Source organism: Stegodyphus dumicola, chromosome 8 (assembly GCF_044657685.1).
Source record: "Stegodyphus dumicola isolate Sdum_Otavi_A_Nest chromosome 8, ASM4465768v1".
In the NCBI taxonomy this organism is placed as follows: Eukaryota; Metazoa; Arthropoda; class Arachnida; order Araneae; family Eresidae; genus Stegodyphus; species Stegodyphus dumicola.
Genome location: NC_140775.1, coordinates 122,597,080 through 122,612,362, shown reverse-complemented (window position 1 = coordinate 122,612,362; position 15,283 = coordinate 122,597,080). Strand labels below are relative to the sequence as shown.

Genomic DNA, 15,283 nt, shown 5'->3' with positions numbered 1-15,283 from the left:
AGCAATTACCATACACAGTAATTGGAAATGAAGTGTCATGATTGTCTAAAAGGCTTAACATTCGAAATTAGCATAACGAATCAAGTGATCATGAGAGGAAAAAAATAATTCTGAACAGTTTAATTCAGTATAAATAGATTAATGCATTAAATTTACGCAACCTTTTAATCAATATAAGCATTACGTGTTATAATACGACTACAATTTAGCATACTTTCACATATCGTTTCGTGAAAATTTATTCTAATTTCTCTGAAACCGAAAATGCATTTGAATAACACTTTTAAAGGAAGCTTACTGAGAGGTTAACACATTTCTTTATATGGTGCCATGGATGTTCAAATAGGTGTAGAACTAATAAACATGCACAGCAGCTGTACATTCTTGTTGCTCAGTATCTATGGTAGGCGAAATGACAGAGGTTCTAATTTTTAAATTATTAGAAAATCACACTAGTTGATCTCGAAAAGTAATTAACTAAAATATATTGGCTTATTATGGGTCTAATTTAACATTGTCGTAAGAAACATAGATTAAATTTAAATATATTTATGTTTGACCACCTGGATACTCAAGACACAAGATGGTGTCAGTGTAAGCCAGTGCTTCTCAAAGTTTCTTGCTCTGCATTGTGGTAAGGAGGGGAAGGGGGAACCCTTCTCCTTCCTTACCACCAATCCTTACGTTCCTCAAGTTTTTTTATTATTATTATTTAACTGATGTGTTCCAAATAACACATGAAACCTAAAAGTTATTATTTTTATTTTAATTAGGCAATAAAGATACACATTAATTTAGTAGTTATTTTATTTAATAAGAAGTATTAATTATATGCTTATTAATATAATATTTTAAAAAATATTTAACGAATACAAATAGCGAAATAATTACAAATAAAAAATACAAATATTGATTTCAAATTGCCAAAACTTCAATCTATCCAGCGCTTTCTGGATCATGTGATTTTAACCACACCTTAGAAATGTTTTACCAGGAGATTTTTGTTGCAATTTGAATCTACAAATCGATAGATAAACAATCACCTCTCCCGAAGCCGTCAAAATTCTCTCCGCTCCCAGATGACAACTCTGATATAGACATTTAAGATATTTTTTATTAAGATGCAAAGCGTAGCACAAAGTATATGCACTATTATTTTTCTTTGAAAAGACTGAAATCTTCATAAACCTTTAACTATGAAAAAATCCAAGTAAAAGCATTTTTATAATTTACAGGGTGGCATGAAGGCAGTTTTATGGACAGATGTCTTTCAAACTATTCTAATGTACGTATGTCTCCTTACTATAGTTATAAAGGGTTGTTTGGACTTGGGTGGAATAACGCAAGTCTTTCGCATAGCTCACGATGGAGGTAGACTCGTTGTCCCTAAGTAAGATCATTCTTTTATTTCCTATTGATGTAGTGTTAGGGGTTATTGAAAATATTTATCTTAATATCCACTTTACTATTATTTCAAACTACTGTACTTGAGTTGGAAACAAAATGTCATTTTATTTGTTACAGTCAATTTTTACGATTTCATAGCGAATCAAGTTTTTCTGAGTTTTCGTAACTCTCGAGACACATACTTAAGTCTCTCGCTATACGAAAATACGCAATTCTCTGAATTATCATTAGTCAAAAGGACGTAAAGAGAAAAAATATACACCATTAATTAATGTAGAAAAACATTTTGAGAATTGCTTCGCTTCCAGAGAAAATGTATGTAAGGTGTGATAAGGTGGATAAGAAATAATATGTAAAACCTCAAACTATAAGCTCACAGGAAGGTTTTGATGTGATGGAAGTTATGATGATGCATTAAACTCAGTATTTGGTAACGGGAGATATACTATCTTTAAGGTAAAAGAAAGATAAAACGAAGATCATCCTTGCTTATTCTCAACTTCGTTAATACTTGTTTACTAGTGTTTAGGAAAATTTTAAGTGTACTTACTCCAGTGTCGGAAGTCGTTTGTTATCATAACAAAAATTGAAAATATGAGAGCATTTTATCTGCGTATCAGTGTGTTAATCTAAACTTGACAGTTTAGAAAGACACACCCGCTTTCTGAAGCATTTTTCACAGAGAAAAAATATTCTGAACTAGGTGTCTATTTCAAAATAAAAGTCATATGTTTTTTTCACTCATTCCATGAAACTAAGGATATTTTCGCTTTTTCGTTTTAAAAGCAAACTCCTTGGGATTATTTTCAGTTACCAAATAGTGCACTATAAACTATATTTCATAAAAGCGAAATGACTTAAATCAAACTTAAAGATACCCTTTATCGAATTTTCTTATTATTCTCTTAGAATTATTTTTGCTATTTTTGAAGCATATTTATATGGTACGGGTCTTCAGTTTAATTTTTAAAATCATTTTTGAGAAGATTACATATGAGCTATAGCATTAAATGTTTATAAGAGCTATAGTTACATGTTTTATTTTGAACGAATATCTGAGGCAAAATGAAAGTTAGTTATTACAGTATTTACCGTATATTTCCCAAGTAAGTTTTCAGTATATAATACAGGAATTTTTAATTTATGGTAACAATATAAAATATGATCGGAAATTACATTACATGAATAAATAGATTAATAGTGAAATTAGTAACTTCTTTCTAATATAAAATACAGTGATACTAGTATAATATGCGCCAAATATACAGTACTGAAATAAAAAGATGAAAAAAATTACATCATTGTCACTTTTGAGTTTATTTCTCCTGAAAGAAATCAGCATACACACTACATACATATATGCACATACCATTAGCTTGTTGATTTACCACGGTATGTGTAAGGTAAGTGTTAAAAGTGTGCACCACCTTGCTGTAGACAATGTTCATATAGTTCACGCAGATTCTCAAACGTATCCTGAAACAAAGGTTGCTTCAGACTCCTGCAAAAGGAGCCTCTGCAAAGATTTGCTCACGTAATGCAGGCACAGTTTTTGATAAATCTTCACAGTTGAATACACACTATTTTGGAATTCCCCACAAGTAGGCATCAGATGATGAAAGATCGGATGAATGGGACGGGTATGGGAAGTCAGTATCACGTGAAATGATTCGTCATGCAAAGTTTTCCTGCAGCATGGCTAGAGATATGGCCGGTCACCCCGTCCTGTTGATGCCACTGTCTATTCATCTGAATGTTTCTTGCTTGACAGAACTGTCTCAAATCCTGAAGGAATGGTTCGATCACCAAACCCCTGTAGATATCTTGGGTGAAGTTAAAAGCATTGCCTTCCTCATCTAAAACGTAATAGGGGCCTAATAAACCGTGTGCTGCGATGGCACACCATACCGTCACACTTGCACTGTGTAGCGGTTTCTGGACGATAACATCTGGCCACTCAAAACCAAGGAAGCAAGTTGTCTGTCTGACAATTGATATAGCCGTTCAAGTGAATGTGACTTTCGTCGGAGAACTACACATTCTTCAAGAAATCTGGATCCTACTACACCATGGCCAAAATGTTTCCACAATATACCATCGTGGCTCTCATATCTGGCTCTGTCAAGCGTTGTCCAATTTGTATTCGGTACGGAAATCCACCTATGTCCTTAAACATTCGGCGAACGGACGTACCGCTGACGGTTAGTTTTAAGGCCGTTCGTTGTAGACTTCACCGGGGCGAATGGAACACCTTTTGGAGAACATGTGCGTGATTTTCATTTGTAGAAACAGTTACTGGTCTACCAGACTTTCCCTTTCGTTGACACGGTACACTACCAGAACGGCGAAATTTCGTTGCAATAAACAGATTAACTGTGTTACTTGGTGCCCTCCTATTAAACTCCTCTAATTGAGCCCTCTTATTGAACTAAAATTGCTCTTACCCTTTTTCACACTCGGTCCACCTTTTACGACCGCTTCCGCGTGAGCGGAAATAATTCTCAACTATGAATACTTTTTCCGCCATCCGAGAGATCCATTTGCAACAATAATTGCACAACACAACTTCCTTTTCACTACTGCGAACACGTGCAGCTTGAGTTATGCCCTGTCACAAACGCTCACATGTGTTCGAGATGCGCGAGATTCAGTACTGTATATTTTGGCACATACTGTACTTCTATTTATAAGTGATTTCAAATGTGCTATGTTTGTAACTGAGTGAAGAAGATAGTGGAGAAATACTCGTATACTTTTTATTTCGAATGCTACTTGAGATATTGGAAATAAAAATTACATGTTTTGACATGATCCGAAATGGCCAAACATAAATTCAATCAAATAAGTAACATTTAATAGCTTTTAAATAACACCATTTTTGTCAAGTAATACTTTCAAATGCCTTTTTTAAATATCATTATGAAGTTCAATTTTTTTTCAAGTCATGTTTTCAAATTTCTAATTTTGAAATGCCATAAAAATAGTCCAAGGATTAAGGGAAGACATTTATTCCAACTTTAATTTCACGAAAATAATGATTTGAAAATTTTCCGTTCTCGATGTTTGGAATTTTTTCTCCAAATAGTACTTTTTCTTTTATTTAAGGTTTTCCTTTAATCTTGAGTCTCATTATACGATGATAAGTGTTGTCGCTGTAGCGTTAATTCGCACAACAGGGGCCTACGCTGTGAACCAGGAACAAGTACAAAGGATTATGACACTAAGAAATAGCAAACGAGCAACTATGTAAGTTATTTGAATATCTTTCATTGTGTTTCCTGTACAATAGCTTATATAGAATTAATTTATTTAAAAGATTCTTTACAAAGAGGAAAATGATTCTAAAACGCAGACTTCTTTAAACAGCAAGAGATAGAGTTATTTTGTTACTGATACTAATGTCATGCCCAAAGCCATGGATACCCTTTGGAATACAACCGATAGATTAGTAATAATTGTTCATATAATTTTTACATATTTCCTCATTATGAAGTTACTATGGTATTTGGTTGGAAAAAATATTAAAGTTTTACTTCTAACACCAAAATTCAAAAATTTTTCATGTGCACTTGGATTCGCAGAAGCACTTAATCATGCTTTTTCACAAAAAATAGAAATTAGAAAGTTACAGTAAATCGAAGTATGCATCTCTTCTCAGTATGACAGAGTACAATCAGTAGTTTCCACTTCAAACTATTAAAACATTGAATAGAAGGCAATACAAAAATCATCAAATGCGTAATCTCACACAGCTACTTTTCAATACTTTGAATGCTTTGAATTAACCTAAAAAGCAATGTTCTCTCCGGTCTTATACAGTTTTCCCTCGGCCGTCGAACAATTACCTTCAATTTCTCGAAATTGCTCGAAGGCATACACGGTTACAGATATATACGGCAGAATACAGTTAAATTTACATACGAATTTGAGCAGTTACAGTTACACACGGATCGGACAAAAATTGTCGTCAAATGGTCGTGAAGTTTGGCAACATTTGGAGATTTCTCGCAAAATTTGATGAAAACAATTAGTCGCCAAAACCATCTCTAGCTTAGCGGCGTAACCATTTATCTCAATGCTAAATTGACTTAATTCTTGTAAGTCTGTTTTACTCACGATACTTCGCATTCTGAGGTCTTTCATGTTACAAGAGTTCATACAAGAGATTCTACAATTTACGTGTAATTTCATTGACATTATTTACATATGTGCAAAATTCGTAAAAATATATTAACCGATCTTATCATAATTGAAGGTTTAAAATAAGCTGACAGTTTCTTTAATTATCACCAAAGAAATTCCTAAATTGGAAACCAAGTCTGTTTAAGTTTCAACCGATCACATACTGCGTGACGAGACCAATCTTACCATCACGTTGCAGCAAATCCATATCTATGCTTTCGATTGATAACTGCATAGGCTGTTTAAAATCTGGTGCTTCAACAAACATAAGTGGCATATCCATCATTCATAATACATGCTCACAGGAAAATAAACGCAGAGTACTATTCGAACACCTTTGGTGGCTAGTTGCAAAATGTTCAGTTATTGACAGCAATATAGCCAATAGCAAATCGAGCAAACTATCGTAAAGGTAATTTCATAATAAATTTTGACATGCCTATCTCAATAATTTCCTCTCTCTTCTATCATAAATTATTTTCTTGGTGTGTGGAATTATTAAATACGACATATTGAATTTCCCTTACGCATCATTTTGCATTTGGTAAAACCTAAAGATATTTTTAGTTTAAACTACTTTCTTGAATAACAATAAATTAGCTTGTTGCGTATTACAGTAAATCAGTTTGCAGTTTTTTGACAATTTATAATTCTTATTGTATTACATTACACAACGAAAATAAGTACAGATTGCAGAATTATTTTTAGGTAATAAAATAACAACATTGATATATCACAGTTTCGTTTTGTACTGTGATTTGATATTGATATATCACAGTTTCGTTTTAAATGTGGTTCCAGAGTTTTGGAAGTTCTCCTTCTATGAAGCATTCCTACAACACTGTCACTGTAGCATGGTTCGTCCAAGAAAACTACCACAGTAGTAAGATAGCGATATTTCGATATCTTAATATATATATATATATATATAATATATATATATAAGATAATGATATTCAATATTTTTATATATAATAAAATAATAATACGACCCACCTTAGCTACCACAAAAATAAGAAACCGGTATTTCGATGTCATGGCAGATTAAAATACACTATAATTGAAATAAATCCTTTAAAACACTGAAAGAGAAGTAGGAATAAAAATAAGTAATAGTTCATCGTTCTCCTCTTATTCCATCACCTGAGGTTTAATTTTTTTTAATAAAAATCCTTCTATTCAAAATAGGGCGTACCAGCAGCTGAGGGGTTAAGTCGCTGAAAACTGGTAGCTCGATCCGGAGCTCAAATTACGGCAAACAAAATGGCTACATGGGCATTTTCGTGCTTTTCTTTAAGTGTAAAATAGATCCGAACCAGAATCATTATTGCTACTATTAAATAAGTCAGAAATCAACACGAATTTAATTTCTTATTCGATTCTTTCTTTCAGAGCCATATTGCTTAGCGTACCGATATTTGTCACCTTTAATTTGCTATGTTGCTTATGCGGTCTTATTTTCTACGCTTACTTTCGAACTTGTGATCCTTTGACGTCACCTGATAAACCTATTCAAGCCGCAGATCAGGTAAATTTTCTGACCAAAAATGATTGTATTGTTATATAAATGATTATATTGTATCCTTTAGAAAGTACACTTAAAGTGTATTGTTAATTAGAAAAATCCGCAACTCAAACTGTTAAGCTTTCAAGGACCATAAGCAAAATTTTTATATGTTTCTAAAGAATCAACACCTTCAAAGCAAAATATTATTTTTTCATTTACTTTTGTTTTGTTTAATTTTTAATTAGTTTTATTATATGTTAATTAATTCTAAACAATAATGATTATATTGCAGAATCCATGAAGTAGCATTATGACTTAAAAGCGTATCGAGTAAAGAGCTACACTTCAAGTTCTTAAGATTTTAAAAATCAGTAAAATTGTATTGATGTAAATTTTTAGATATATATAAGTAGTTAGTATCGCAATAGTATAATAGTTAATTATATTTTTTTCGTTTCGTTTAAAATAAATAAATAACCACTGGTATCCTAGGGTTTTCAACATAGGAAATGATGACTTGGTTGAGTGTGAGGAATGTTGTGTAGATAATTCTTTGATCGCGTTATAAGAACTAGGTGAATGATTTTCTGATTTAAGAAAATTTTAATTTCATTTGATTCTGAATTATTTATTTTAATGCTTTAATTTTGGAGAAAAACAGATACTTCTGGGAATATTAATTAGTTTGAAAGAATATTATTTATTTTCCTTTATTTGCAATTTTTGTCCAAGCTTTGATTCATTGTGAAAAGAAGCAGGGAAAGGAGGCGATTTTGCTAAGTCATGATTTCGCGCACTTTGTCCTTTAGAATGTTCTAGAAGAAATTTCATTGTGCAATTGACCTTAGGACAGGAAGTACGTGACAGAAGGGTCAGAGGTTGTCACTTAACTTTCGATGTAAGTCATTCAGGTTTTGGCGATCGGAAGGTCCGGTTGTTGGCTGCCGGAACTGAAGAAGGCCGCGTACGCGCATTCACCCTTATTTCCGCATTCAGGGGTTGAAACGCAAATTTTGCCCAAATTAAGGGGGCGATAATTGAAGCCATTGTGGGAGCCCGCGTTTGTGAAGGAGACTAAGAAAATTCGAGTTTGAATCTCTTACTCTTGGAATCACTTACTTGCTAGACTTAGTTTTTGGACGTTACTTTCGAGCTTGCTCTTGGGTTGAGCGATAGAAACGATGTAATTTCTAGTGAGAGGTGTTTTCCGGCGGGGAGCGGCAAATATGCTCCCCGGCCGCGTTTTGGCTAAGGGGCGAAATTGAAGATGGGCGAGTTTTACTGAAATGTTTAAAGAGACTTTTTTTGACCGACTGTGGATGAGTTTTACTGAAATATTTAAAGAGACTTTTTGCCCGACTTTCGAAGGTGAGGTGATAGTTAAGCTTCTGGTGATGAATAAAGTAGGATAGTTCTTTCCAGTTGTGATTCCGGCAGAGAACGGCGGATGCTATCCGGACGCCGACTTGCTATCGGGAAAAACCGGGGATGATGAGGACTTTCTCAAGTATCTTAAAAATAAGAAAGTTTCCTCCAGCGAGTATTAAATTCCTAAAATTATCGGCCAAGTTCCACCACGTCAATGTGAGATTCTATCCTCGACATCCGGACAGCGAGCTTTGAAGATTCAGCTCGGGTGCTTGTTCCAGTGGCATATTTTCTTCGATGCTGAGCTTGCGGATGTGTTGCTGAAAAATGATGGAGTCGGTGTTCTTCTATATTGCGACAGTGATCCTGAAAACGTGAGACTCCTTAGACGTCAGCGTTCCCCTTACGGCATGTATTACTCCCAGAACTTAAGGAGGACTATTTATCCCTGATTCCTCCTAGAATGCAAGGCCAGTCCGAGACATTTCCGAGTGCGTTTCAAGTCGTCGACATAATAGATAAGTTTTGTTTTGTTATCAATTTCCCTTCGAACTTTTGGGAATTGGAACTTTACCTTAAATTGAATCTTTAAATTAATTCTATAGGACTAAATTGCCTCCCTTTTCCTCTTCTTAATTTACCGAGACAAACTGGAAGGTCCTCATATGAAATAGGATGTAATAATATAATTTGTTTGTGTAATCTTCCTTAGAACAGATGTTGCATTGCAGATAATATGTTTTCTTTAACCTCTTAGAAATTACAGTACGGGTACCTGTTAAATTAAAAGAGTCATGTAATAGATTTGCAAACCATGAATTTAAATGTAACAAAAGAAAATGATAAATTGAAGAATTCACCTGTGTCTAAAATAAGAAAATTGAACTGTAACTAAAATAAGAAATTTGAGTCTCTGATTAGGATAAGATTCAATTTTAATTGTTGAGGAATTTGAATAAACTGGTATTTAAATCTGGAAACCTATTACTTATGTTTTCTTTATATTTTTTATGTGTTTTTCTTATATATATATATTGTTGTTGTTTATTCGATCCTCTCACGGCGCGGTCCCGGATGCATTTTCACAACGCAATGCACAAAAATAAAAAAAATTTTCACTTATACGATCACTAAAAGTGTGGTAATTAGCTAACTCTTAAGAGTTTATTAGTTACGGTTTCACCTGTCTGTTTCTGCCTTAGTTTCCTCCCTAAGAGGAAGTAGTAACACAGCAATGGTGCCCTCTGATTATCACGGCACGGTTAGAAACAGAACAGGAAAAACGATACAATTTTGAACGTGATTTTGAAATTAAGAAAATTTTGAATTAGATATTGACTAAAATGGTAATCAAAAATAACGGACACTGAAATTCATTTTAAAAAGTGTGAAATTAGTAGTGATTGATTCTTAGTATTGCACAAATTGTATTAATATCATACAAATATTTTTGAAGGTCTTGCGACAGTTTTACTTTTAAGCATCTGAATTAATAACAGAATGAAAGAAGTAAAAAGTGAAATGTTCTTTCATAACTTAATAGTCGTAACACTCATCTTCAAAATCAAATGGAAGTAGCTCAGTTTTCGTTTGAATGAATATCTCTGTAGCAGAACACTGTTCACCTTGTCACTGTAAAGAGACCTTATCTCCTACAATAGGATTTCTTGAACTATGGTATATGTAGCACTAACGATGCATTCCATTAATTTTGTGGTACAATTTTTGCATAAGAGTTTTGAATGAACGTTCAAAATTACTGCAAAATGGCACCCTTTTTGGTAGTACATATTTTGGTACATGATAGTACATATCTTTTTCTGATTCAGGCAGTAGGAAGTTTACCAAGTTTGAAGATCCCTACTCTAAGATGGTGAAAGAATCGAAGAATCGAAAAAAAGTACCAAAAATAGCTTTTCGATAGCTTTTGATAATATCTGTCTACAGGCTGTGAGCTTTGTTATTCATTTTAGGCGTTATTACATGGTACTTTGATACTTGGTCTGTATATAAGCCTACAACACGTGATAGTTTTTCTCTACCCTTGTCAGCTATGGAGAAAGTCCCATTAGGGTCTGGTCTGCAATGCGACCGTAAAGAAAATTCTCCATAAGAGATGGGTATCTGACGATGTCATTATTACGTACATTATTACATATCTAGATATTAAGTAATGCATATCAGTTGCTAGCCTTCAAATTTTGCTACACGTATTGTGTAGTCTGATGAAGGAAAACCAAACCAAACAAACCAAAATGTAGATATTACTGAATTAAATATTTTCTGTATCCCCTCTAAGTTCCGTTCTGAATTTCCCCATGCAATGTGACTGGAATACTTCTTCCAAGTCTTTTAATTAAGAATATATATAATAATTTGAGACGAGGGCTTAATGATTTGTACAACTAAAAATAAACTGCAAACTTGAGCGAAACAACTAACTGTGCCTACAGTGAAAGAAAACTACAGCTAACGAAAAAACGTGAACAAATATAATTTTATTTGGCATACAGGAATTCAGGTTCTTTTATTGATGCACTTTTATAGAAAACAGCAAAAATTTTATTGCCAGTCTTAGAAAATAAAATATTAATATATATTACACACATATTTATACAGTTTGTCTGTAGTCAGTATCTTCCATTCCATAAAAACGCAGTTTAAACAAGATAATTTTAAAATTGCTCATAATAAAGTTTCTATTTGTTGAAAAAAAAACTGATACTCAATTAAAGTATTAATATAATACTACCAGCTCATTACAACGATTTAAAAAATTTCAATTTCCCATTATTTTAATTTTCCACTCATAGTCAGACCAGTGGGAATATCTCATACACTCCTTTCACCTTTCGTATAACTTTATGGAATTTTTCTTGATACTTATTCTTGCTTCACATTTGAGTTCTGTTAAATCATCATTAAATCGGTAAAGTCTTCATGTCTATAAATTTTACATAAGGTAATCGGTCCAAACAATATGCCATTAAAGTCTTAAGTGATGCTGCACTAATTTTATTCTTATATCCTGGAAGAAGTTCTGTCATTTCAACTAACGGTCAGTTTTATTTATTATTATTAATATTTCCTATCAAAATAATTTTGCGAATATTTACCTTTTTCAATAGTCTTTCCTTCATCTCCAACTGGTCTAACTGATATGAAATTTTCATTGGTACTTTTCTGTCAACCTGTATTGCAGATTGATGAGATTTTAAGCGTTTGTCCATACTGGATTGAATTCTCCCAGTTTTTGAATACCTTTCTAAAACGTAGTTAGAGTCACTAGAGTTGGACTAATTGGAAATTTGGAGACAGATCAAATGTTGATCATCGCTTCGCAGTCTTCAAAAATCGTTCCCAATTTCTTTCATGCAGAGCAGCATTTGCCAAGAACTTTTCGCAATACTTTTTAAAGCAGAAAATTATAGTATTATATCCCATTATTTAACTGCAGCAATGATAATGACGAAATGAATTTGATAAGATCATTTTTGCAGTGCTCTAAACTTCAGTTTTCTTTTAATCAATCTTTTTATTAATGCTGGTCATTCTTACAGAATATCATTATAAATTCTGAAATGTGGTTCTCTACATCTAATCTCCTGAATCTCTGAAGGAAGAAGATTATTGCCTGTGATAAAATCTATTCCAATCGGAGTAACACTAAATGTAAACAAGTTTAGTCATACTGTCTTTTGACGCTTTTATCTCTCGTACGACAACGAGCTAAAGTCGAATAACGTTTTTCAAAAGTTGTTTGCCAGTATCGAAAGTGTGAAATCCGACTTTTTTTATGAATATCGAAATCCAGACTAAAAATAAAAGTATGTTTAAAATTATATAAAACTGCTACGAGACTAAATGAATCTGTATTGTTATTTACGATGGAATCAAAAAAAACCCTACCTTTATTAATATAAGGGTCGGAAATCTATAATCTTCCACTTCAGAGATGAATTTTTCTTTATTTTGATCAGCTGCATAATTTGAGCTTACTTGCAAATCATTTCTCACAAGAAAATTATTCTCCGTTTTTTTTCTAGAATTTCATTAAGCTTCTTAAAACGGGGAATAAAACCTAACTTGCATATTGTCAGAATGTAATGGGAAAAATCTTTATAATATCGGTCTAGAATTTTTAATGTTTTTTACTCTTTCTGTTGTGAGACTCTTTGCTTATTTGCTCATCTGTTATGTTATGGCCCAAATTCCGTAAATTTTAGTTCTACTTAATTCTCATATGTGTGAAAATTTAGCAAAAGCTTTGCTCTAAGTCTTGAAGCGTGTAAATCAGTAGGATTTTATTCACCGGACATGTGAATTACATGTCATCCATAATAATTTACGAATAGATATCTTGCAAATGTTGCCCTATATCTTGTTTATTTTCATCCGTATGACATACAATCCTTAGTATTTATAATTTAGTGCAATTTCCGTAAATCCGAAATACTTTAATAAATATTTCTAAATTAGGAAACAGCGAGATTTTTCTCTTATTCTGACTTCCAAGAAAATTTTCCGCTAAGTACACCTTAGTTTCAAGATAAGTAAGCATGTTTTCACACGATTTCAGTTCTTTTATTTTTAGACAGTTAAATCATATTCTTCTATTGCTGATCTAGTTAATGCTTCTGTAGTACTTGATTGGTTTAGTACTTATATAACATTGTTACAAATTCAAGAATTTCGAATCTACGATCCGTAATTAACGCAAGAAGTCATTGGATATTATTTCAGTTTGCAAAGTTTTTTTTTTACCATCGAGATGACCGAAATAAATTTCATAAAATTTGCTTTTTCAAATAAGAATGCCTTACAACTTATCTTCCTGTTAGATTACTATTCGGAATAAAACCTTAAAACTCTTACTCATAATTCACGGGATTTTGTACCATCTGGAGCAGGAAAGTTGCTCTTTAAATCCTAATCTTTTAATTATGCATCTAATGCCTAAATAAAACCATTACAAAGAGAAAAGAAATTTGTGTATAAATGCGTCTCTACATTGTTCAAGTTTGTTGACTTCGTCATAGTTTCACTAACTGAATCGGTTCCTTCGTTATGAGCATTCACTTTAGGTAATACAGGATATATTTATATAAAGTAGGTAAGTGGTAGGTATGACGCGGTCCACCCCCTGGAAAGCCAAGCTCGCCTTAGAGTTTTTCTAAACCGGCTACTTATATTTATTTTCTCCCTCTATTTTGCATGCCCGTGTGGTGTAACGGTAGCACACTCGGAGTGTATTCGAGAGGTCCAGGTTCGAGCTCCGGCGAGGGCATTGCTCAGTTTTTTTCTCTCCTGCTTCAAAATGGCTTAATGACTCTACAAGGTTTCTTTCTGAACAGATCGAAATTTTCCTAAAATCTTAATAACTTTATTATATTAACATTTAATATATTAACATTATATCCTGATTTCAAGCAACGAAAGCAGCATTTGTTATTTAATATAGTTTTCTCTTTTATGTCATTAACATACTATTTCCGAGTTTGAAATATTCATTGCTGTTTAGTATTATTTAGTTTCTCTTTTTCAAGAGAGAAGAAATTAATAACTGTAGGAATGTTTTGACGAAATGCCATCCTCTTTTTGGATATACGGAAGTTCCAGAATCGGATTACTTTTCCTCTACAGGCCAAACTCATATTTACAGTTTTGCAAAAGAGAATATTTTCTTTTATTAGAACAAATGTTATACAGGTGCTATATGATTACAATTTATTTTCAAAAATAAAACAGACACGATAAAACCATACGATGAGCACCAAACGATTAACAGAAAGTATTAACTGAAGTTAAGTATTAACTTTACATATTATAAGACAGAAACTTTTTGTATGGAGGGGGAATAGCAATGAATTTAGCATGTACCTTATTAGAAGTATACCTATTATGACTAAGTAATAATTCATCGAATGAAAAAGAACAGCAGCACTAAACATTATTTCAATTCATTATTGTTTAAAAACTACATAACGTTTTAGTATATCAGTCAATCTATGCAACAATGGTTCAGACAAAAAAAAGGATTAAATCTAACACACTATAAGAGATGGTAACAACGAATTAAGAAAATCATAGCTTTCAACTTGTAGGATTCCCCACTGTGTAATTCTAAGTTACTGTTGAATGTGAAGAATCTTAAGAACTAGTAAGCGAATAATCGCTTGAGTTCATAGGGTAGAAAACAACAAGTGAGAAGGGTGAAATAACCCTTTATTATTCCAACTAAAGTTTAACAGAACTCCGTCTTGGAGTAGTACAATAAAGCCGACACTCGGGCTTGAACTTAAGAGATTAAGAACTAAACTAAACTAATCTTAACTGAAGAAATACAGCCAAAGCTATCAAACTTCTAACGGAGTTAGCCCCTTAACGCTAATTGACTGCGAAGCTATCAAGAGCCTGAAGTACAGCCGAGCGTAATAATAGCTTAAGAGAGAGTAGCCTAAAAATGCTGACGCGTGCTAACCAGAATCTCTAGTTCTCTCAAACTAAGACAGTACAACTTCGCGGTTAAATACCTTTATTCCTCAATTTAAGTACCTTTATTCCTTCTTCTTCCATTTACATTAAGACGTGATTCTAAAACTACGTTCTGGCCGGAAGTGTTAAGTTGGAATTAAGAAGCGATAGGAAAGGAAGTTTAACTCAAAATTTAACTGATAATAAAACTAACATTAATCCTTACAAACTAAAAGGAAGAAACAGTCTGTACTGTAGGAAAGTTTCTGATACATTGATAACTAAACACTTAGCAGTCAAAATTTTCTTATCCGTTGATATCTAAATTATTAGTACTCAGTCTAT

General features: G+C 32.9%; 1 protein-coding gene across 1 annotated transcript in view; it reads left to right on the top strand.

Annotated features, from left to right (window-relative positions):
• LOC118199935 (putative sodium-dependent multivitamin transporter) overlaps positions 1–15,283 on the top strand; it is a 49,859-nt gene that overhangs the window by 20,691 nt on the left and 13,885 nt on the right. Inside the window, exons 5-7 of the mRNA XM_035371820.2 lie at positions 1,236–1,390; positions 4,513–4,653; positions 6,982–7,117. Of these exons, the coding sequence (XP_035227711.1) occupies positions 1,236–1,390; positions 4,513–4,653; positions 6,982–7,117 (432 nt within the window). The remainder of the gene's footprint in view (positions 1–1,235; positions 1,391–4,512; positions 4,654–6,981; positions 7,118–15,283) is intronic.